This window comes from Taudactylus pleione, unplaced genomic scaffold, assembly GCF_031769625.1.
Source record: "Taudactylus pleione unplaced genomic scaffold, aTauple2 ptg000316l, whole genome shotgun sequence".
NCBI lineage: Eukaryota > Metazoa > Chordata > Amphibia > Anura > Myobatrachidae > Taudactylus > Taudactylus pleione.
Window position 1 is genome coordinate 7070495 of NW_028284717.1, and position 23651 is coordinate 7094145.

Genomic DNA, 23651 nt, shown 5'->3' on the forward strand with positions numbered 1-23651 from the left:
TTTTTCGTATATGTCATTGGTATGTATTAGAGTAGGATAAAACTATAGCATAGATTTATTGATTCTAATACATTGCTCTGTGCCCAGACTTTGTCAGTATCAGTTTCCTTGCCCAAATTACCTTATAATCCAGTCTTTTTTGAGGACTGGGATAGAGGGAAACAAGGTGACTAGTACAAGGTCAAAGGGAGTTGTTCCTGGGATTCGAACCTTGTCCTCCAGCAAAACATGTTTTTGGTTAGTGTCCGTAACCACAGTACTGTTCCGTCTCTTAAAATAGCGATAGTCTCACCATTTAATGTAATGAGTTAAAAATCAAATTCATAATCAATCATATGTGTTGTGTTTAGGGAAGGTCATCGACCATTGATGGTTTTCAACCATGGATGGCCTTTGGCTGATGGCAAGTGGGGGTTTTCCACTGATGGAGTGGCACTGATGCCACGTCGTCTGTGGTAGCGTCCAATGTTGGGAAAAACATCAGCAGCGCTGGTCTTAAACAGCAGCGCCGGTACATTAAATTGTTAGAGAGGGGGATTCACAGCCCAATTATTTTGTGACCGAGAAATAACCACAGAAAGCAGGGGCAGAGAGTCCATAAATCGAAGAGAGGAGAGTTGCTCATGAAACAAGGGGACATGAGCCAAGTTATGGAAGGAAGGAGTAAAAGCTGCAAATTATGACTAAAGAGGAGGGGAGTACCCACATGCAAAATTCCCCAGCAGCCAGTAAAAGGGGGCACTGCAAAGGCACCATGGCTGAACTAAATAAAAAAGCCAGAAGTCCCATAATAGAGGTAAAGAGGGGATGAAACCCTAAATGAGGGAGGGCTGAGGCAGCAGAAGTGCTGCAGGAGTGTGATAAAGAGATCCAGGGCTGGTATAAAGATATTGGTGATGTGACCTAGTGTAAATCTATACTGCAAGTATTATAATGTACAGCCCTACGCCCCAAACACTACACACACCAAGGAGATATCCATGAGGAACTGTGTATGGCCGTTTCTCTGTATGAGAGTCCCAGCACAGAGAAGATAAAATGCTCTGTCAGTGTGTGTCCATGACGTGCGCATAACTTATCTAGAAGAATGTTTAACGCAATAAAGAGAAATTGAGCCATTCCAGTGCCAGATCTCTACATTTGTGATCTGTACAGATCCTAATCGGGCTTACGACCACTGGGGAAATATAGACAGCACATGCCGAATACAGCATCTCAGTCATAGACACAGGCACATGAGCTAAGCAGGGGCCGATGGATGTGTGTGAGGGGATTGAGTGTCATATCCTCGTGGTTGAGGTACTGTTACAAACTTGTTACCAAGGGGCGCCGGAAAAGGAGCCACAAGTGTATTAAATCCAAGAAGTTAGGCCTTTAACTTCTCTCTCTCTGCCAGACAAGGGTCTGTAAAGCAGCTGTTTATGTATTTATAGAACAGGCTCTCAGCGTCCGTGTGGAGGAGACATTTCCTCCGTCAGCTCAGCCTCCGTATTCCACTACTAGTGAGCATCCTATCATTGGACTGACAAGGCATTTCCCCGAAAATGTTGAAAAATTCTGGAGCCACGCCACGGCTTTCTTACATTACTTATGCTACTTGTCTCTTCCATGTGTCATCACCGCCAACTGACCTGTTATGTAGGCTTAGGGAAGAACTCCATTCATAGTGAGATTCCACTAGTAACCTCTCCCCCTTCCTTCCAACTTTCAAAGCCGTTGGGGCCCTCTGCCAGGGGCTTCTATGGTCCCCAGAGTCTTACCCTCTACCATCTTCCACCATTGCTGAAACACAGCAGGTAGTTTAATCTACTCACAACACTATGCTGTGCGATGAATTTGAGCCAAGGACGATGCATTACCGACTTCCCAAAAGAGTTGCGTTTTACTGCGGAACAGAGATTCACAGAGGTGCGAATATCGTCTATGAGCTCCACTTTTGGTTTGGCCATTCTGCACTGCATTTGCAAATATGTCCATTTTTTTTTATTTTTTGTTTACATACATACAGAGCTGAGAGAATCAAAGAGCTAGTAACAGCTTTTTTTTGGTAAGTTGCAAACAAGTCACATATTTTGTAGAAGATTTTTACCCATCTTTAGTTCTTAGTGAATTGATTATTTCATGTTCAAAATGGCCGCCTTAAGCAGTTCTGCAAATTTAACAAGATTAGAAACGACAGAGTTTTCGAGGTTATGGAAGAAAATACATCTTGTCTCCCGGAAAGGAGACCCGGGGGTCAAGTGCAGGGCGTGTGGCTAGGTGAATCACGTCATTGTGGCCACGAGTCGCTCTGTTCGATGTCATGATTCGCTAGTAGGGGCAGGACCATGTCAATGCAGTTCATTGAGAATCTCATCATCACGTGTCTTCCCCCCCCCTTCATCCCACCCATTTCAGTAGGCAAGTGGGTGCAGTGCATAAGGGTGGCCTGCTCTTCCGGGGGTCCGGGAATTAGTCTCCCAATCATTTCAGGAGAGTAGGAAAGTATTTATGTATGGCTGTACGTGTCTGTCTAGTATCTACAGTAGTTTAAATAGTTGAACTAAAAATGTGCATTCATTTCCAGGTGACCACATGTACTATCATTTGTGCTTCCCACACAAGATTACAAGAGTTTATGATAACTAAACCCCACATTTTCATATATATGTAGCTTGGAGGCAGAATTCTGTGTTCTAACTTGTACTTGGCCTTTATTTTGCTACTGATGGCAAATAGATGTAAAATATGCCATCTTGGTTCTTTGAGACGGACAGTGATTGTTATATTACTGCATTGTTTAAAATTCTGCTTGCGATGAATATTATCTTTAGTGCCACTCATTGCAATTCCTGTTTCCTATAGTCTCTGCTCAATCAACAACACGTTTCATTCAACACTTTTCTCAATCAAACAGATGTTGTTCATTTTGTCAACAGCCGTTTTTTTTCTTCTTCTTTTTGTGTAAAGCATCGCTAGTGTGGGAACGTGTTTCTCTCCAGTACAATCTATCCCCCCTGCCTGCTTTTCATTATATGTCAGTTTTAAATGATTGAAAATAAAGCCAGAGGGGTGTAAAACTAATGTTACCCTTTCTGCCTAGTATCATATCACTTTATCTCTTCAAGGCCAGGATATCCCTTCTCAGTGGTGGAAATTCAATACAAATATTCAGAGCATACTTGCCGGCAAAATTTATTCTGGATGGACCAGGGGAGTAGGCGTCCAAGTGGGCGGTACGAGGGGGTGTGGTACCATGATTGCGGCCCCACTCCTGTAGTACAGTGCCACTTAGAGTGCTTGTACAGCGGGAGATGGGGCCACACTGATGCAATCATGGCACCATGCCCTAATAATGCCCACCTGGGCACCTACTCCCCTGGCCATGATGCCGCTACTCAGGCCATCCACTTACCTGGGGAAGTAGGATACAGTGGCTACCCAGATATTACACACAGTTAACAATGGGGTCAGCATTGCAGACTCACAGTCCTGTGGTCATGAGTTTGATTCCAACCAAGGCCCTATATGTGTGGAATTTGTATATTCTTCCCGTATTACATACTGGTAGTGCATTCTTGTCTACTTTCCTAGAATGTCTGGGAGACTCCTGAGCTCCCTGACCTGCCCACTTCTCTGGGGTATGGCAGTTCCATGACGCAATTTGTGGTGAATTGTGGCACCTCACACGTGGCCTGGGTTAAAAGTCAATGAGAATGTAGTATTGTGTAAGTGTTCTATTAATCTCTGGGAAGTGCTGCATAACAGAATGGCACTATACTGTATATGTCATTACTAAGAAACAATCTGAATATGAATGTGCACGGGGTAAACCATCTCATGCATTCCTCCCAACCTGATTTTTGTGGGACAATCCCAGTTTGGCAGGGTGGGGGTTCGGGAAACCGGAACCACCATTGTGTGTAGAATAATAAATGTTGGTCTTGTGTAAAAAATGTCCACCAGTGACACTGTGACTAGATCAACCTGCCATAGCCACGCCCCTGTCCTGTTTTACAAACGCCTTATTATAGGAAGGATTGGCTCATGTACCAGTAGTGGGGTTCACTGAATTGCTTGTGTCAGTCTTGCTCATCATTCTACGGATTATTTTTGTTAAACTGGACCAATCACCTGTACACATTGAAAGCAATTTTGTGGGCTTCTCCAATATTCAGTATATATACTTTAATGTTTGAAGATGAGAAGCCCACACACGTGTTTAGCAAGGTTGCATTGACTAAAGGTCACCCGATGAAAGATATTGGGTGGGATGTACTAAGGCTAAAATGAGCAAAATGAGCCGCATACCCGTATGTACCAAGTTCCAGAATGCGTTACTTTCCAGAGCTTGGACTCGGTGGGCAGCGCCATTCCAATAGACACCAACAGCCTTATTTTCATGTTGTGTCCTGATTTGGATCCCTCCTAGCATCCCCCGCTGTGTTGCGTCATACAACGAATGTGCAGAGACCTTCTGAGTCATAAACCCGGGAGTCCTCTCTTCACAAAGGACAGCTCATTTTAGAAGAGCTGTCCTTTGTGATTTTAATCGCAATTCTAAGTACATACCGGTGTTATTAACGCCAGTATGTCCCCGACAAGTTGCGGGATGCACCACATCCGAAATGCGACGCATAGTACATCCCAAACATTGATCGCTATTGTAGAGAAAGTTGAGGCTTATACTGATTTGTCACTGAAAGTTTACGTCACTAACAACGTGCCTGAGCTGTTAGTAGTACCATTCTCACTTTATATTTTGAATGCAAAGCAATTCCTTATATTTGTCCTTCTTTGTATGCATAGACAAATGCACAGTACTTCTTTTGTTCTCTAGGATGAATTTAATACTCAATATTATTATTCTTATTCGGTGTGATATATGGGACTATAGTGATTAAAAAACAAATATTTGAGGTTATTATTAGTTATGACCAGCAGCAGTTCTCATATTTGGAGGGGAAAGTGTAATGTGTTATACACCTGCCGAGCAGCAGAGTGTGACATTTTGGATGGTAATTGTATGGGAGATATATTGTTTCTGCCACTATAATAGTTACTGATTGTTATTACGATGTCGCACCGTCTTTAATGTATAGTCCAATTACAGTAATATACAGTACTAGAGCTGATAATGACTATCACCTAGTTTTTAGCATTCTATTTGATAAATAACTACTGATGGGTTTCTAGCGGGGCATGGTAACCACTTCATTATGGATGGTTATATGCCGTCATGGCCAGACGATGGAGCCTATTTATCAAGCTGTAACTCAGACAGCAGTTTTTCGCTGGAGAAAGGCTCTTTTTAAGATCGGGACTATTTAGTAAAGCCCTCCCTAAGTTACTTGTATGCAAATAGTGCTACAACAAATATGTATCCAAAGAGCTAGTACTGCCAAGTATTGGAAGCCATTGTTATGACATTATTATTGGGTACAAGGACAAAATACAAATATATTTATTATAACTGTATAATGAACTGATGTGCCAGACCCTTATGGTGGAAGTAAGTGGGGGTAGGAAAACAATTATTGGGGGGGGGACTATTTGTGAATATTACGATGATCACTAATTTTTGATGGAGTGTGTGTGACACTGATGGAGAACTTGTGAGTGTCACATACAAGTGACTGATATGGTTTTACCATGCAGGGGATTTTGATGGGGGAAGAAAACATTTACTTATATGGGTTGACTTATTTTTTTGCATGCTTTTCTTACTGTGGGGGGACCCTTAAGAGTCTCCTAGATGTCTGGTACATCTGCTCTGCACACACCGAACACTGAACTAATATTTTGTAAGTCTAATAGGGGCTAACATTAGATAACACTGGATCGAATACTGTTGGAGTGAATGGAGTTCTAATTGGGAGCCCAATAGTAGTATCACCAAGAGTCTCTGCACTGGCTGCCATGAACACCCAGGGCCGTAACTAGAGTAGTGCGACCAGTGCCATGGCACAGGGCACCGTAGGGCAGGGGGCACTGTTTGGGCCTGTCAATTTTCCTGTTTATTATCATCCTCACTTGTAGCTTCCTCATCTTTTATCCCCAGCATCTCCTGGCCTCTCCTATCTCTTCCCTGGCCCTTCCCCATGAGGCCATGGCCCTTTTTCAGATGCACTATCTTATGTCCCTATTTAAAAAATAAGGGAGGGGCACCAATGCTGTCTCTGGCACAGGGCACCAAAAAGTCTAGTTGCGACTCTGTGAACACCTTCTGCTTATCTATGTCGGCTGACTGTGCCAATGCAGACACACTGCGGGCAGCCATAGACTGGTGAAATAAACTCTGTAACCCTAGACGAAACAGTAGCAATTATTACCTTTAATGTGCATCCATTATTCCTTATACTGAGTCGCGCGCTATTTCAAATGTCGTGGGCTGCAATTCATAGTGGTACATATCTTTGCTGCTCCACTGCGGCCGCTGAATGGGTGCATCTGGGTGGCAACTAGGAGTCAACAATGTAAACACACGCAAGAGAGCCATTTTGTGGGTGCATCCCAGGCATATAGTCAGAGCTGCTACCAGTTCTGAGGAGTAGCCTATGTGCATTGTGGGCACCAAATTCAATCGCATAACCTGCACCTAGCATGGGGTAGTGCCAATGAAAGTGATGAAGGCTGCTCTCGCGTACAGAGGAGTAGGTGATTAGGTGTATATAGTTACATTAGCATTACGTTTGCATTCCATTCGCAGTGGTCATCCTGAATTGCTTCAGTGGAGGCAGCCATTTTGTAGGCTGAAGTAAAAAATCTTTATGAGCACGTAAGCCCAACAAACGCTCTAGGAACTCATGCTGGATGAGTCTCACAGGCTTCTAGTGCCCTAGCGTTGGCATCAGTTCTTAGTGGATGGTCTGTCTCTTGCCTTATCATACCTCTTCCCTTATAGTAACAGTAAGAAGTCTGGATCTGTGTTTGGCTGGAGGCATTTTCCTCTGTAGTTGCATCTGCTTATATCCCAGTACATATGACACACCTTGTCAGTTATTAATGTTGAAAAGAAAGAACTCTTATACGTGAACAAAAGAGAAAGGAAAGACTTAGCAGTATACATTTCTATGTATTATTTACTAAGGGCGATCTCCACGTATGAAGCGTGCATCTGTAGCTCTTTGTATGCCAACTGCAAAGTCTGCCTCAGAACGCTTTTGGAAATTTATCTGAGGAGTATTTTGTCAAAAGATGTATGAAATGATGTGACCGAGCACCGGATAGCGCTCGTAATTATTGGGTGCACGGTTCTTATTTTCAAGAAATATTCCTTGGTGGAAAGGACATTTGACAAGAAAATTACAGGATTGGTGCTGATTGCAGGATTTATATAATATTCCAGTAATAGATGGTCTCTTGTTCAGCAAAATGTACATTTAATAGGGTTTAAAAATCAAGATTCAAATGCACATAGAATCGTGTTAATAACTTGTGCATAAAGGGGGACGATAATAATTCCCTTGTCAAGGTTATTACATCCCTGGCAGAAGCATGTCACCAACATTCCTGCTAATGCGCAGTTTCTGCCAATCAAGAGCATTTTAGATCTTTTGTCCTGTTTGGCTTCAAGCATTTTACCAAGTCTCTAAATGAGAGGTCAGATTACAGTATAGAGAGCCAGGGAGCTGGTAATGGACGTGCTTGTTACAATATCTTGTGTTGTTGTTCTCCATAAAACAAGGAGGCTCTCACTATTCATTACCAGATGACGTTAACCTTTCATACTTGGGAAACTTTCTTGGTTTTGTGCAAAAGGCGCAGCATTTTAATTTTCGTTTTTCCCACTCCTGGATATATGATTTTGTATTGTACATATTCTTATACTATCATTAAACAAGGTTATGCATTTAAATTAGAGGTGAGCGGTTCGGTTTTTGAGATAACCGAACACACCCAAACTTTGGGGTCCCAGGGTGGAATCACTTTGTGGTTCAGAGTAGATCCGAGTCTGGACTCTGGTCTTCTCGCAATTGGGAACTCGATTTAAAAACAGATCTCGCGTGTTTTGGATTTAATTTAAGTCCTTTCCTTACTCAAAATTGACTTGACATGAATGTTTTTGAGGTTATTAATGCTATAGGAACAAAAACAGCTCCAAGTTTCATAAGTTTTGATGTTTTTAAAGAATTCCAAAACCGAAATGAACCAAAACACTTGAGGTTGGTTTTTCCAAAACCAAATTTATTTTTTTTTGAGGGTGGTTTTGGCAAAACCAAAACACAGGGGTCCGCTCACACAAATTTGCATACTGTACACATAATAAAATGTGTTGAAACTTAAAGTTTATGTAGCCTTTTAGCTTGATACAGCTCGTACTGAAGTATGGAAGGTTAGCTGGTTTGTGCTGTACTCCACCTACCCACACCAGTGCTATTGGTGAAGTGTGATATGGATAGACGTAAACTGCACAATCTATGAACCTGGAGATGGGCTTTCGATTGTGTCACAAGTGTAAATAAAGATGACCCCATTATAAGCCATTTCAATGATGGACATGGCAGTGGCGGAGGCAGGGTTGTAGCTCTTGAACACAAGGTCTCTCGATCTCTTGTGCTCTGATTGGTAATTATAAGGTTGAGTTCATTAATAATAAATTTGTTTCTATAGACATCTCCTTTACTCCAATATTGTGTTTGTACTTCCAGTGATTTCCATTGTTTGTTGTCTTTCCCCTAGGCTCACGTCTTCGTCAAGAAGATTTCCCACCTCGCATTATGGAACACCCTTCAGATCTTATTGTCTCCAAAGGTGAACCTGCAACGCTGAACTGTAAGGCAGAGGGCAGGCCAATGCCTTCAATTGAATGGTACAAAGGGGGAGAGAGGGTGGAAACTGACAAAGATGACCCACGCTCCCATCGGATGTTGCTACCGAGTGGATCTCTATTTTTTTTACGCATTGTCCATGGACGCAAGAGTAGGCCGGACGAAGGAGTTTATGTCTGTGTGGCGCGGAATTACCTCGGAGAAGCAGTGAGTCACAATGCATCACTTGAAGTTGCCAGTAAGTGGAGTTTACTTTACTTTTTTAACTTTTTATGAGTTTGGAAAAAAAAAAGACACTGTGCCTCTATGCATTATTATTAATATTGTGCCTCCATTCATTATATTAGTAAGGAAGGCACAGTATTATGCTAGACTGACAGTGGACACAAGAAGAGCCTAAAACTGTAACAAAAAAAAAGTTGGTGGGGGGGAGGATTGGTTTAGTCCACTATTAAATGTACATCATTTGTGTTTTTTAATAATTTTGTTTTATTTACTGACAAAAGTACAAGTTTTTGTTTCAATGTGTGTACATACAGTTCTGTGTAAAACGGGAGGAGTTTTATAATCAAGGAGGCAATTTACCTCATTTAGGGTAACCTAGCTAACTCTTTCTTCTCCCACCCCGTTACTCCGTATTTATCTAGTACTGTTTTTCTGACACCCCTATTGGATAATTTACTGTATTGCGTGAACCTTCAAATAATAATTAATACGTTAATTTGGTCACAATACAGTTCATTACTTGTAACAATAAATCATTTTTATTGTTGATTTACTGTTAAATTTTATTGGACATTTTTTTAACACTCATTTATACTGTTTGTACAAGTTGGGTTTCAAAAATAAAGTGTTCAGGAACAGACGGTGTAATAAATAGGTGGTAAAACAATGAAAGTAGTAGAACACACTGCATGTTTCATTTCTTTTTTTTTGATTTACAGTATGAACCTGTTTGTAGAAAACCTATATTTCCAACAATCAGCTTATATAATACCGACAATACATGAGCTTGACAGTATTGTTAGAACCAATGGGAAAATTTGCTACTCAAAAATTAGACAATATTGAAGATATTGAAACATAATTTTATTAAAACAGAACTCTACTGATGGCATTTTCCCAATATTGCACCCTTCAAACTTTGGGTACACTGCAGTAAAATAGATATTGAAAGAGCTGATTGGACATGCCATGATACTTGTTGTTCCGTTGACTACGATTATCGATCAGGAGATAGTTTCTCCTAACCTCAATGGACAACAAAGGTTCTACTAGTGCAGTGATTCCCAACCTCGGTCCTCAAGGCACACTAACAGTCCTGGTTTTAGTGATGTCCATGCTTAAGCACAGATGGTTAAATCAAAATACCTAAGGTGCTAATTAAGTCACCTATGCTCAACTATGGCTATCCTTAAAACCTGGACTGTTAGTGTGCCTTGAGGACCGTGGTTGGGAACCCCTGTACTAGTGGATGAATGGGATTTCTGGGAAAGCAAATATCGCTTGTAAGGGGTGTATTCCTTTAAGATACTAATGCAAATTATATGTTAGTATGTTATGATTAGTGAATTAAGATGCAAAATTTGGGAAAAAGTAGGCAAGCATGGGAATCGCTACACACGGAGGATCGTCTAAGTCGCGTCAGGTGTCTCACGCCATATGGTGCAAAAAGGATAGATGTACATTATTAGAACACATTTGTATTTATCTGTAGTATTTCCCTTCAAGGGACTTAGGGGCTGTTTCATTACGGATCGCAACTGCGATTACGCACGCAATTGGCAGATTGTTTCGATCTGCGCATGCGTATGCATCAGCTTGTGCGTGCATGAACTAACCACTGCGATCGGGACTGCGAACGCAGAGACTCCGCAGACCCATCGCAAAGTGATTGACAGGAAGTGCCGTTTGTGGGTGGTGACGGGGTGGGTTGGCGAAACGCAGGCATGCCAGTGCGTTCGAACGCCGTTGCAGGGGCGTGCATAAATTATCAACTGCAGTGCTGTACGCATTTCTAGTACACATAGTGCATGCGATGAAGTTAGCAATTTCTGAGTAAGGTCAGAGCTTGTGTAAGTGTGCGTGAGGCTGCGACGGTACTCGATGTTACCGATGGTTTTGCAGCCTTGATAAGTATTACAGATGTGTACAAGGTAAGGTGGGCGTCCCTATGTAGTGCTGCGACGGCATAGCGTTCGCAGTGGATTAGCATATCATCGCAGTCAGACTGCGTGCGTAATCGCTGCCACGATCGCAGTTGCGATCCGTAGTGAGTCAGGCCCTTAGATCCGTGATCGAATTTATAATATGTAATACATTTCAGATTAACCATATACTGTGTAAGAAACGAAAATAATAAATTTAATAAAAGACAGAAACACCTCACCTATCAGCCAGCATTTTAAAAGCGTGCCCCAAGCTATAACAAAGAAATGTGACAATATAGCTGGAATGTGCTGGGGGCCGCAGGTGACGTCCTTTGGTTCTCCTTTTGCCCATCACTGACTTAGATAAAGTGAAAGCATTCTAAACTCAATGGGCGCAATTCAATTAATTGTTGAACAGTGATGGGAATGAGTTCCCGGAGGTATTCAATTTATTCCCAACGCGCCCTGCACTTAAGTCGGGAGATGCAGGTTTAGGCACCTAATGCCGGGTGTTCTTTAGTTACGGTAACCTGCATATTCTCCTTCTTAAGTGCCAGCCGTGATGCTCTTAGCATACACACTTAGCCCGAAACTAGCATTGTAGCACTAGCTTAGTCCTATTTCTGCTCAGGAGGGTGCGAGCAGAAATTCTCCAGTCGTGAATTAACAGTGCGACTATTCAACATCGCACTGAATTTAATTGATCCCTTTTAGTTGCAGTCAGTTTAATAAAAAATGTACCAGTATGTATATTTTTATATAATATCATCTGCAAACGATTTATGGAAAGATGAATTCCACGCCATAAGATTCATCTACTTCACCTTGGGATTGAGTGGTCGGTGGTTGACTTGCCTGTGTCTGCTCAATGTTTGTAATGCTTTACATTCATCCTTTCATTGTAATCTTATCGGGATGACTTGGAACAGAAGTCACTTACATATTTAGAAACTGTCAACTGAATTAAATGTGTTACAGTAATATCTTTGACTTTCACACAAAGCCAAACTAAACGGGCCTTTTGGTGTGTTCCACATAATGAAAAACTCAACTGAATGCCAAATAGTGCGTATAATAAATAATTTATATCCTAAATGAGCAGGAGACATTGGGTTTTGGCCAGTTTTGACTTTTTTTTTGTTAGATATAAAATAAATTAAGTTTTTCCTATGCCTGGTTTATTTCACATAATTATTCTAGAAAAAAAACTAGTAGATGAGAACATGAAAATATAACTGTGAAATAATTACGTTCTCAAGTTAACAAAGTTATCTCCTTACAGTGACAGTGGGTGTATGAGGGATATTGTTATTCTTGGGTTTATTATATCAATGAACAACATTATAAGTTTTTTTTTTTGTGTTCTTTCAAAAAATCTGTATTACGATATAGGACATATTTAATTGCACTCGGTTTCCTTGCCAAAACTAGCCGAATATCAGTTATGGAATAGTCTAATAGTTTATAGTGGCCAAATGCCCTTAATTTAAATTAAACTACAGATTTTGAAATTTTGTCATTGTATTTTTTTACTTTTGATGGCATCCCTGTTTTTTTTTTTTTTGACAGCTAAATAACACAGAATATTTATTTTTAAATACTATCAGCGCAGTAAATAATATTATGTAATTTTTTAGATTTTGATAAAATCAGAATATTTTATGATCATGGCTTAATGGTCATAACATTTTTGAGATGTAGTGTGCCCACATTGTAGAGGTAAAAAGAGTCACACTTTCTGGTGAAATACACTGCACCAAAAAAAGACAAGAACAAACATAGCTACCGTCCTCTTCTACCATGGTCACCTAAGATCTTCCCCTGCCCATGTACTATGGAGAGGCGGGTTGTCGATGCACTTGAGGTTGACAGGTCAGGCCGTACTTCTGCACCGAGTCCTGTTCATGTCTCTCTCCCATCTTGACAGTAGTGATACAGATTTTGGGCACCAATGGGGTGATTCAAATTGTTAAATAAATGAGTCCAACTCATGTTTTCTATATCTCCTCCTTTTCTGAGACATTGTGCTCCGATTATCAGGGTCTTGTATGTGGCTCCCTTCTGTACCCCCGTTACTGCCACCCTTTGTCGAGCTACAGATGACCATTAAACTATAGAACTAACACAGGAGAAGTGGTGGGCATATGATTTTAATGACTGCTAGTACCTCAAAATGTCATTGTTAGAAGACAATCCTTTAAATCTGGGTCATGCAGGTTTTTCATCTGTAACATCACGTAATATAAAGGCATATGGGAAAGCAAAAAAGTCTGAGTAAAAAATATATAGTGTATGTTACATTCACACAAATAGAAAAAATAACGTAGCTTTCTTCAATCAAAATGTGGTTATCACATGTACGGTAATAAATCATTTCTCAGATTGCATCCAAGTGCTTTCAGCAAAAGTTGACTAAACCTTTTTTTTTTATTGACGTAGGTTTTGGAATAGTTGAAATGACTTACATATGTACAGTTGCACTTTATTTCACATAGATATTGTTTATGAAGGTAGAACAGATTACAACAAGTCTCAACAGCCTTATTGCCTACACTTTTACATAAGAAAGTCAAAATGAGCAGATAGCTCGTATAAAAGTAAAATGATGTAAGAGCAATTTAAATGTCATTTCTAATGCCTAAAATATGACTTCAAAGTGCATGTTCTGGTTCTTAAGATAATTACCCATAGTTAAAGAGAATCTATTGTGGATTTAAACTTTTTTTTTCTTGATGGATTGTGTTTAAAAGTATCTGAGAATTCACTCATATTATAGCAATTACTATTCATGGAGTATACAATAAAACATTACTTTCCTACATTCCGGGAGACTCCAGAATTTTGGGGAGCCCTTCAGACTCCCAGCATTGTAGCCCAAGCCCCTAGATTCTGCTTTTCTTTCCTGAGAATTAAATGGGTTGGTGCCTTGATGACCCATTTCACTGCTAATAAAATAGCTAATAGCTGCTAACCTCACCCCCCCCCCCCCCCACTGCATGTTGACTCGTTACCCTATCCCTGTCCGCTATTGGATGATGTTGAATCACCAAGTGTGTTGGACCAGTATTTGCCCTATAATATACTGGGAATTAGTGACGTAATTGAGGCATGAGGCACAATTTGCCTCCGTTATATCCCTATGGAATTGATAGGTTGTATTCTGAGTATTGGCACGGGCCGCAAAATGTCTATCTTTACTGCATCAACTCCTTGTATACGTAAAATCATTCTTATTATTATTGCTATTTTGTCAGTTGGTGGGGGGAGGATTGGTTTAGTCCACTATTAAATGTACATCATTTGTGTTTTTTAATAATTTTGTTTTATTTGCGGACAAAAGTACAAGTTTTTGTTTCAATGTGTGTACATACAGTTTTGTGTAAAACGGGAGGAGTTTTATAATCAAGGAGGCAACCTAAAAGTATAATTAGGAATTCACATATCTGTACTGTCTCCTTCTAGTAGTGATCTCTGCTTCCAAATGTGCACCAGTTAAGCTGCACACATCCAGCATATGGAAAGATCTTCTCTCGATTTAAGCCGTTCTCTCCGGAGAAAGGAAAATTCCCCACTGACCTGCCAGACATCTGCTGGTTCTCCTAACCAGCAACACCACACAGACGGATAATGATATCTTACATGTGATTAAAAAATGGGATATAACAGAAGCCCTTTCCTTCTTTTAGATTAATCAGACTGATAAACCTACATGGATTTTTAAAAGTAAGAGTAAATCATTAAACATATTTCTCCCAGTAATTTCAATAAAGATTTTTTTTTCCTAAACTAGAACAATTTAATTGTTCAACAGTAATATGCACAAAACTATATCTTAAGGAAATTACTTAAGTGAAAGCATTTCTGTCTGCATCACAACTTGTCATATTTATTACAATCTGCACTTTCAATGCGGTTCGGATGGGATCATATCAAGCAAATTTGCAGAGCGAAAATTAACATTTTTACTTGAATTTAACAAATTTCTATTGTTGGCACACTGGCTCCGATAAGAGCCCGTCCCAGCGAAGAGTTAGAATCAAAGCCAGGGGGTTTTGCGACCATTGCGGCCACACAGAGAGCAGGGGTCTGTGGAGTGGCGTATCTATAATGGGGGGCCCCACACACTCTGCACCCATATTTTTTTTAACTTACCTGTCTGTGGTCCCGCGTCGGCGCTGCTCAGAACACGGGAAAATGGCCGCGGCGGCCATTTTTCCAGTGTTCTACGCATGCGCAGTAGACTCTGGCCACACTCTAGTGCCCAGACTCTACAGAACGCCTGAAAATGGCCGCCGAGGCCATGTTTCCTGCGTTCTGCACATGCGCAGTAGACTCTGGCCACACTCTGGTGCCCGGAGTCTACTAATGCTCCGGTGGCTGGTCAGCCGCTTCAGTCGGCTGCCGGCCACCGGGGGGATAGGAGGGGGTCCCGCACAGGGTGTGCACACGGGCCCCCTCCACTGTTAAGACGCCCCATGGTCTGTGGATGGCACCGTCACCGCCCCAAGGTCTTGCTTCTGGCTAGCAAGTGCCTGGAACCGCGCCCTGCAGCTAGTTTCATGGCGGCGGTTCCACCGGTAGCATCTTTTGGATGCCATAAGCAGGCACCCTGCCGTAATTACAGCTGCCCTGAGCATTTTTAAGACTCTCCGGACACTGCTGCAGGTGCATGGGCTGGCGGCCCGTCTCCTATGTGTGACGTCATGACGTCATGTGCCAAGGGGGCAGGGCCGACACCCAGCACTCAGAGCCCTTGTTACGGCTCTGCCTTACCTAGTCACTTCCATGTGCATGTGCACGGCAAGCCTCATGCACATGCACCAAAAAATCCAGTAGAGTAGGCCATAGGCTACTATGGGCTAAACACCATCTGAAGATGGCATAGGCTACCAGTGCCAAGTTTGCTTGGTAACCTTCACAATTAGGCAGTCCTTATAGAAACCTATAGGGCAGGGGCGAATCTATAATGGGTGCAGGGGCCCCTGGGTCCAGGGGGGCCCACACCGCACACCCTGCACCCATTTAGTCTTTATACTTACCCGTCCATTGATTCAGACTGCTGCCGGACCGGCGCTGCAGAGCAGCAAAAATGACAGGGAAAATGGCGGTGCCCATTATCCATGTGTTTCGCGCATGTGCAGTACTGATGTCCCCGGGAATTTTTCCGGAGACCCGCGCAGGCCAGAATCTACTGCACCCGCCGGCAGCCGCGGCATCGTTACAGAGAGGACGGGGCCGGCACTGAGTCTGCACAAGGGCCCTCTCCTCTCTTAAAACGCCCCTGCTTTAGGGGCTTATTGTATCTATAATATTTCCTGCGGAATCCCCTTTATACAGCCCCGGGATGCTTAATGTTTGTGGATATCTTCTGAAGATGTCTGTTTACGGGGGATTTCTTGCAAACTTACTTTAATGAATATGCCTCCTAAAGACTTAAAGGGTTTATCCTTTTTATCCTAGAAGCCAAGGCAAGCTGGTCAGTGGAGTGTTTGAATGTGTCACCTGATTGGTTGGCCGTGACTCACGTCCAGTGAGGTGACATCTTGAGTACACACCTCCCATTCACAGTGTTATGAATTCCCTGTCCAGTGCGGTCTCCAAAACTGAATCTGCTTCACCTGTTGGCATCATGTAGCAGTGAGAGCTTCAGGGGAGAGAAACGCTTGGCGATAGGCTATCCGAGTGCTCCCCAGACTGAGTGCCATGGCGCCCTGGGGTGCCACAGAGTGCCTTCAGAGGTGGCCATGGGTTGGTGGTCCAGTACCAAATCAAATTATTTATGGTCAATGTGATGGCAAAACCAGTGCTAATGGCTGCCAACTACAGAATACTTGGACAAACAGAAGTACAGCCCTGTCCGCCACCAGATAAATAAACTGAATGTTACTTAATGTAATAACATTTGCTGTATTTATCAGTAAGAAACTTTTAACCTAGGGGTGCCATGAAAAAAAAGTGTTGATACTCTAGAGTGCCCTAAGTCAAGAATGTTTGTGAACTACCTACCAGTCTATACTATAAAGTGAAGGGTAGACACATTTTCCAAATAGATGGGAAGACACGAATATTATACTAGCAATATAATCAGCATATTTATAAATTAACCGATTATAGCTTGAGTTCTATTTTACTTCATGCCCTACCCTAAGCTGAGGTTTGATATCTTCGTGGCTAAAACATGTGATTACAGTGTCACAAACATTTATGATATTTAATGGAAGTCGCCCGAGACTGGTTAAATCAAAATGGTTTCTGTGCAGTGCTGCTGATGGATGCAATTAATTTGCTGAGCACTCCGGAATGCCCATTTATAAAGAAGTCAGAGGCAAAAAGGACAATTCAAGTGACATAAAACAGAGACATAAATACGCCTTTTGCAATCCGACAGCCTATATAGCAATAGTTCTGCTTTGAGTTGAATACTTATCTAGCCAACATTTTATCATCTTGGAAAGGCTCTTGTAATACTTAAAGGCTCATACAGTCACATGTCACAGGCCCGAGAACAGGCTGGGTCCATTGGGATCGTATGCACTGAGCCATGAGACAGCCTTATTATCTCTTGGCTGTGAAAGCGAGTCTGTCATGAGTGGGCATCATTTTGGGTATATGACCTGTGTATACTAATTAAATGATGGATCAGAGGGAAAGACTTCATGCTCACCGAGGCGTCGTAAGATTTGAAGCTTAGTTAAATCGAGTGCTGCAGGTGCTTAATGACACCATGTAGACAGGTCTCTGGAGGATAAAGAGAGTATATTCTTAATTATACTGAAAATGTTATTGGTATAGGCTTTATTTAACTCTGATAAGCACACTAATTCCATATCGTTGTGTGTAGGCAATATTTGAATACATACAGGAGGCCACTTTTGATGGGCAAAAATGACTTGCATTAGCTAAATAATTTTGAAATATATTACACTTTTATTCACGGTATAAGGGGTATATTTACTAAAGTGAGAGTTTTTAGAAGTGGAGATGTTGCCCATAGCAGCCAATCAGATTCTAGCTATTATCTTCTAGAAGGTGCTAGTTAAATTTGAAGTAGAATCTGATTGGTTGCTATGGGCAACATCTCCACTTCTAAAAACTCTCCCTTTAGTAAATATACCCTTAAGAATGTTATAAAACGCAATAACAAATATGCGCTATTGAATTTGTTGGTGATTTTCATTAAATCCGAAGAATTTGCAGTCCGGTATCTTTGTTGCGGATCTAATGTTCTAGCCAAAGGAAATCAATCAATTAAGCGGTTTGAGTGGTGCAAATATTTATATATGAAAACAAATGTTTGGTGTGAAGAGTAATTATGGAATTACAGTAGTTCATGTGTAAAGAGCAGGTAATATTGTGTACTGTAGTGATATATTAACTAATATTTACTTTTGCTGACGAGTAACCGGCACCCATCCTGACTGGAGAGATTCATGTTCTGGGATCTGGCGTCTCTTTAAGGCCACATAAATGACACTCTTGGCTCATGACGGCAGTTATGAAATGGAACATAATACCATTTGACATGGTTGAATCCATTTCCCATATCAGATTGCAAGAGGGCATGATCTCCCGTGTGTCTGTAATAACGAGTCCACTTCAAACGGTGTCAAGTACATCCCATGATGAAATGTGCGAGGAAGAATGCCATTTAACTTCCATTTACAGGCCAACGGTTCTTAGCCTAAGGGCCGCAACCCAGAAAATGAGTCTTGGTACGCTGGGCCCCCATGTTTCTAATCATCTCTTAACCTACTGTGTGCGGCGACAAGAATAAACTGCTTATAAATACCATTTTATTACTATTATAATTACTAATATCATTATTATTTCAAATATTATTGTACAAATAGCTAGTACATGAATTGAAATTAATATAAATAATATTAAATGTATGTCTAGGGTAAAGGGCAAACGACAAAATGATTAACACCAGTAGCATGCATGGTATCTAATCATTGGGCCTGATTGCTAGTCACATGCAGCTCTGTATGCAGCCACATTAGTAATGTGGATATTTTGCTAACGGATGCGATTATATAGTTTCTCCCCCGGCAACGGCTGCTCGCACATGTGATGACCTCACAAGCGCAGTACCACTTCCGGATCCCGAAACAGGAAGTGATATACATCTCAGTGACAGAGCCCCTATCCCTGCTTTTGTTTCCTAATACATCACACCTTATGTTCTTACTGTGATAATAAATTATAATTATTGGGTCTAAGACCTGATAATGAATAAATTAGGTATTTTCAACAACTGTTAAATGGGCGTGTACCCTGAATTAAACTCGGCAAACAATCAGGCACGTACATAGAGAAATGTTGTCCACAGATCCATTATGCTGTTTGGAAATGTCTTTAATGACTTATTTTGACTAGAAAAAGAAGGTCTAGCTGCAGTTAGATCCAGGCTGCGATTACACGGTCTCATCAGGGGCAGAACTATGGGAGACAGTGGAGGCGCCTGCCGCCAGGCTCCAGCTCTGAAGAGGTACCTCCTCCATTGTCCACAACATATTCATCCCGTAACTACGGAGTGTACCGTCACGGCCACCCAATACATGGCACCCTTCCCGGCACCTGAGAAGCCACCATACACTAGTGGAGAGCTCTGTGTCAGACCATCATCTGCTGCCTCCGTCTATCTATAGCCTGTCTGCATGCGAATTGCTACATTACAGTGTCAGCGGCTGTGACGGGGGGGCACCAAATTATAACTTGCCTCCGGGCGTCTGAGATGAACTTAAGGCACTGGGTCTCATGCGTTATTAAAGATAAATAAAATATCCATGAGTAATCAATTCCAATCCATACATATCAAGACATAGATGACGTGCCAGTGGTTTTTACTTCATTGTGAACAACAAATCCTTGACCGCTGAATCTTACAGTATAAACTTAGGAGGGTGACTAATGTTACCCATGCGATGATGTATTGTGTATTAGATTATGCATTGTGTAGCAGTTTTATTGTTGTAACGTTTGCAGCACTGCCAATAAATACTTCCTTGTGCGCTTGGGACGCAACAAAGGACAGTACTAAAACTTAGCTTTGGAACGATAACAGATATATATATATAATGTAGATATTCTTCTTACACTAATAGAATGTTATAATCTCTTTTTTTCTCATGTTTCAGAAAAAAAAAAGCACAATCCCCCGGCTATATATCTTGTTCCATAGCTTATCGTGGCCAGACTGTTTTCAGTAGCACTGTGCTTCAGATAAGCGTCATGACATATATGTAGGTGTAGACTTCAAACTTTGTTATGGCTTCACAGAGGGTATATAAATAGCACTAAATAAAAAGTAAAATAACCTAATCCAATTAAGTCTTCTGCTATAGAGAACATGCCTCTCATAATCCCCCTGCTTGAAAGAGCGCACAAACTAATTAGTATGAAGTGATAAGTCTATTGATAGAAGCATTAGGTTCATATATTATGTGCTGTGCTATCAAATTTACATCGCTTGAGGAGTCAATAAATATGGCAGGAGAACTCTGAATGTGATGTATTACATGTTGTCTACAAGTGCCGTAAAATGCAAATATCCGTATCTATCGGCAGATTTATTGGTAGACAGGTATGAAATGAATCTGCTTTACACTCTGCAATTTAAGGGTTTTGTTTCTAGCAGAGTATATTTTATGTCAGTTGCACGCAATGGGCCTCATGCTGTGTTGGGAAGGGTTTGCGTCCAAATTAAGAGCTGTAAAATGCATTCACCTAAAATAAAATGAAAAAATAAATAAATAAAATAAATGACATCAGTGCCTGATTCATAGATGAGTGCAAATCACACAGCCGCTGCGTCTTTGTACTCAGCGGCTGTGCAATCATATGCTAATGCCGCAGGAGGCATCTTGTCGGCTTCTCTGATCCACTGCTGCATCCGAGGATGAAGCATCGGATCATCTGCGTGACCATCGGCCATCTTCGGGTGACTCAGGATGTCTGGGAAATTTGCGCTGCTGAAGCCAGTGAAGCTGCGTCTTCAGCGCACCCAGAAAAAAAGAGTCGGCGCCCCCGTTTTCTGTAACGCTGCCTATTACCCCCAAATGCCAGCAGCAGGTCAATCGTGCTGCGGCATATGGGGCACCGCAAGCAATATCGCAGCCGCGGATCTACACATGTACAGTGAAGCCTCTAAAAACATCGGAGATGTACCTAAATATCGGGTTTAAGTGCATCTCTGAATTGGGCCCATAGTTACAAAAGGATGAATGCAAGTGTGCACCATTATCGTATGCTCCCGGTTTATCAGTATAAATCAGATACGCTTCCATAAAACAAAAAAAATATTTTCATATGCTAATACACAACCATGATTGAATAAAAAAAAAATAAGTCTCTTGAATACAGCAGGTATTACTCTCCTTATTTTTGGGAATTTTTGGTAAAGATACACCGACAAAATTATATAAAAGATCAGCTTCAGCAGCGACTCCACAATCAGCCAATCGTATGCGGCTAGGTTGCGCTCTCCGACCGTTATCACCATCAGTGTATGGTTGCGCCTTATTTCATGCAGCCTTCACGGGTGTATTTGCGTCTCTGCGTAGGTTACGAATACTGTTCCCCCTTACTGTACGTTACAACGCTCCATCTCTCCCCCTTTCAGATTCTTCAGTTTAAAAATCTGAACAAGTCTGCATACAGTATGTGCACGGGCATAAGGCCTGTTCTGTGGGCATGCGCCAAACTAATTTGCATAATCCATGCAAACTGGCAGAATCCAACTCCCCATCCGCCCTTGTAAGTCACTCTTACATTTTGTACTCCTAGCAGCCTGAACTTAACTGGGCAAGGTCTTGGTAAAACTGCCGGCTGGTGACTGTATTCAGCTACCAAAGCCGTGTATTGCTCAGGTTTAGTGTCAAGTTACGGATATAAATATTTTGGCTCTTGACTTTTCTTCTTATTATTATCAGTTATTTATATAGCGCACACATATTCCGCAGTGCTTTACAGAGAATATTTTACTATTCACATCAGTCCCTGCCCCAGTGGAGCTTTTTCTTAGTCTGCCCCGGCCCCCTTGCTCAGGTCTCAGTGGTTGGAGCCTCAACCAAATTCCTTGCCAATGTGTCCACATACGCCTATCCTCAAGCCAAATGAAAAATGTAATTAACCTGCGCCATGGGTCTTTTTAGCGGAATATTTACTCAATATGCGTCTATTTCAGACTGCTAATGTGTGGGTATGTGTACCCTATATATTATTGGCAAGTGCAAAAAAGACACTAATCTCACACCTGTTTGTCTGCTCCGCCCCTTTAAAATGTAACATCTCACGAGCAGGGCCCTCTATCCTCTTGTGCTGCTCCTGATACTGTCATCCAGGGCCGAAACTAGGATATCTGTCACCCGGTGCAAGGCAGCAATTTTGCGCCCCCCCCCCCCTTCCCGTACCTGGATTTTGTCCTTGCTCCTCCATAAGGCAGTGCATTACTCAGACGTCCCTGGTATAGTGACTTACATTATTCCATACACCATAATGCCCATTACACATTATGCCACTGTAATGCCTATTACCAAAGTGCCACTTACATATTTGCCCGACACCATTTTATGCCCCACAGTAATGCTTCTAATTACTTTAAAATTACCTGCTCGTTGCCATGGGGTTTCATGCTCGTTGCCAGGGGTTACATGCTCATTGCCAGGGGGTTTCATGCTTGTTGTCAGGGGATTTATGCTCATTGCCAGGGGGTTTCATGCTTGTTGTCAGGGGTTCCATGCTCGTTGCCATGGGGTTCCATGCTCGTTGCCATGGGGGTTTATGCTCAGCCAGGGGGGTTTATGCTCGTTGCCAGGGGGGTTTGAAGGGAGAAGATGCAGCTCTCAGCATCCTCTCCCTGCAGCGCCAGCGTTCCCGGCACTTCCGGGAACGCTGTGCATTGCGCTCTGCTAACAGACACTAGAGGTCCAGTAGGACCTCTAGCATCTGTCTCTTCCTTGGCGGCGGCCATTTTTTGATGGCCGTTTTCAGCAGAGTCCATGCGGACGGCGAGTCCGCATGGAATCTGCTGAAAACGGCCATCCAAAAATGGCCGCCGCCAAGAAAGAGACAGACACTAGAGGTCCAGTAAGGACCTCTAGCATTAGTCTCCTCTTCGGCGGCGGCCATTTTCAGATGGCAGAGTCTGCTTTTTCACCCCCCCGCAATCCCCTCCCGGTGCACGTGCACCTCTAGCCCCCCCCCTAGTTGCGGCCCTGCTGTCATCTACTCCTCACTCGGGCGCCTAACACCTGGTTGCTTACACCCTGTTGCTTATTGGAGTGTTATGATCACTAATGCAGCATTGTATATAAATCTTGTCCTTGTCCTGTATTGTATTGTATTGTGTAAGAGAAAAGTGCAAACCCTAAGTGCCCAGTAAGTCTGTTGCTATGTGGCTGTAGTGTGAAAAAGATGCCATGTGGTGCGAAGAAAAAAAGGGCAAAAATAATCTGTTGCACGCCCATGCGTCTCGCACCATATGGCGATAAAACGCTGGGTGAATGAGGACACATCTTTATGTAGACCACACCCTACCAAAAGTCTTGAATTTCTGGGACAAAACTATGAGTAGTCTCCCAATTTTTGGGAGAAGCAAAGAAAACGGGAGTATGTTCCACCCATCTTATATCGTGATATAAGTGGATCAGAAATCGGGAGCAATATACCAGTGCAGAAGCTGGGAAACACATCAGGCAGTAGCTGGTTGGAAGATTATTACTAGCAAGTCTTTGCAAATATCTCTATA

At 42.1% G+C, this 23651-nt stretch overlaps 1 protein-coding gene across 1 annotated transcript in view; it reads left to right on the forward strand.

The window, feature by feature from the left end:
* ROBO1 (roundabout guidance receptor 1) overlaps positions 1-23651 on the forward strand; it is a 607752-nt gene that overhangs the window by 299201 nt on the left and 284900 nt on the right. The window contains exon 2 of the mRNA XM_088442732.1: positions 8662-8988. Within this exon, the coding sequence (XP_088298858.1) occupies positions 8700-8988 (289 nt within the window). The 5' untranslated portion in view covers positions 8662-8699. The remainder of the gene's footprint in view (positions 1-8661; positions 8989-23651) is intronic.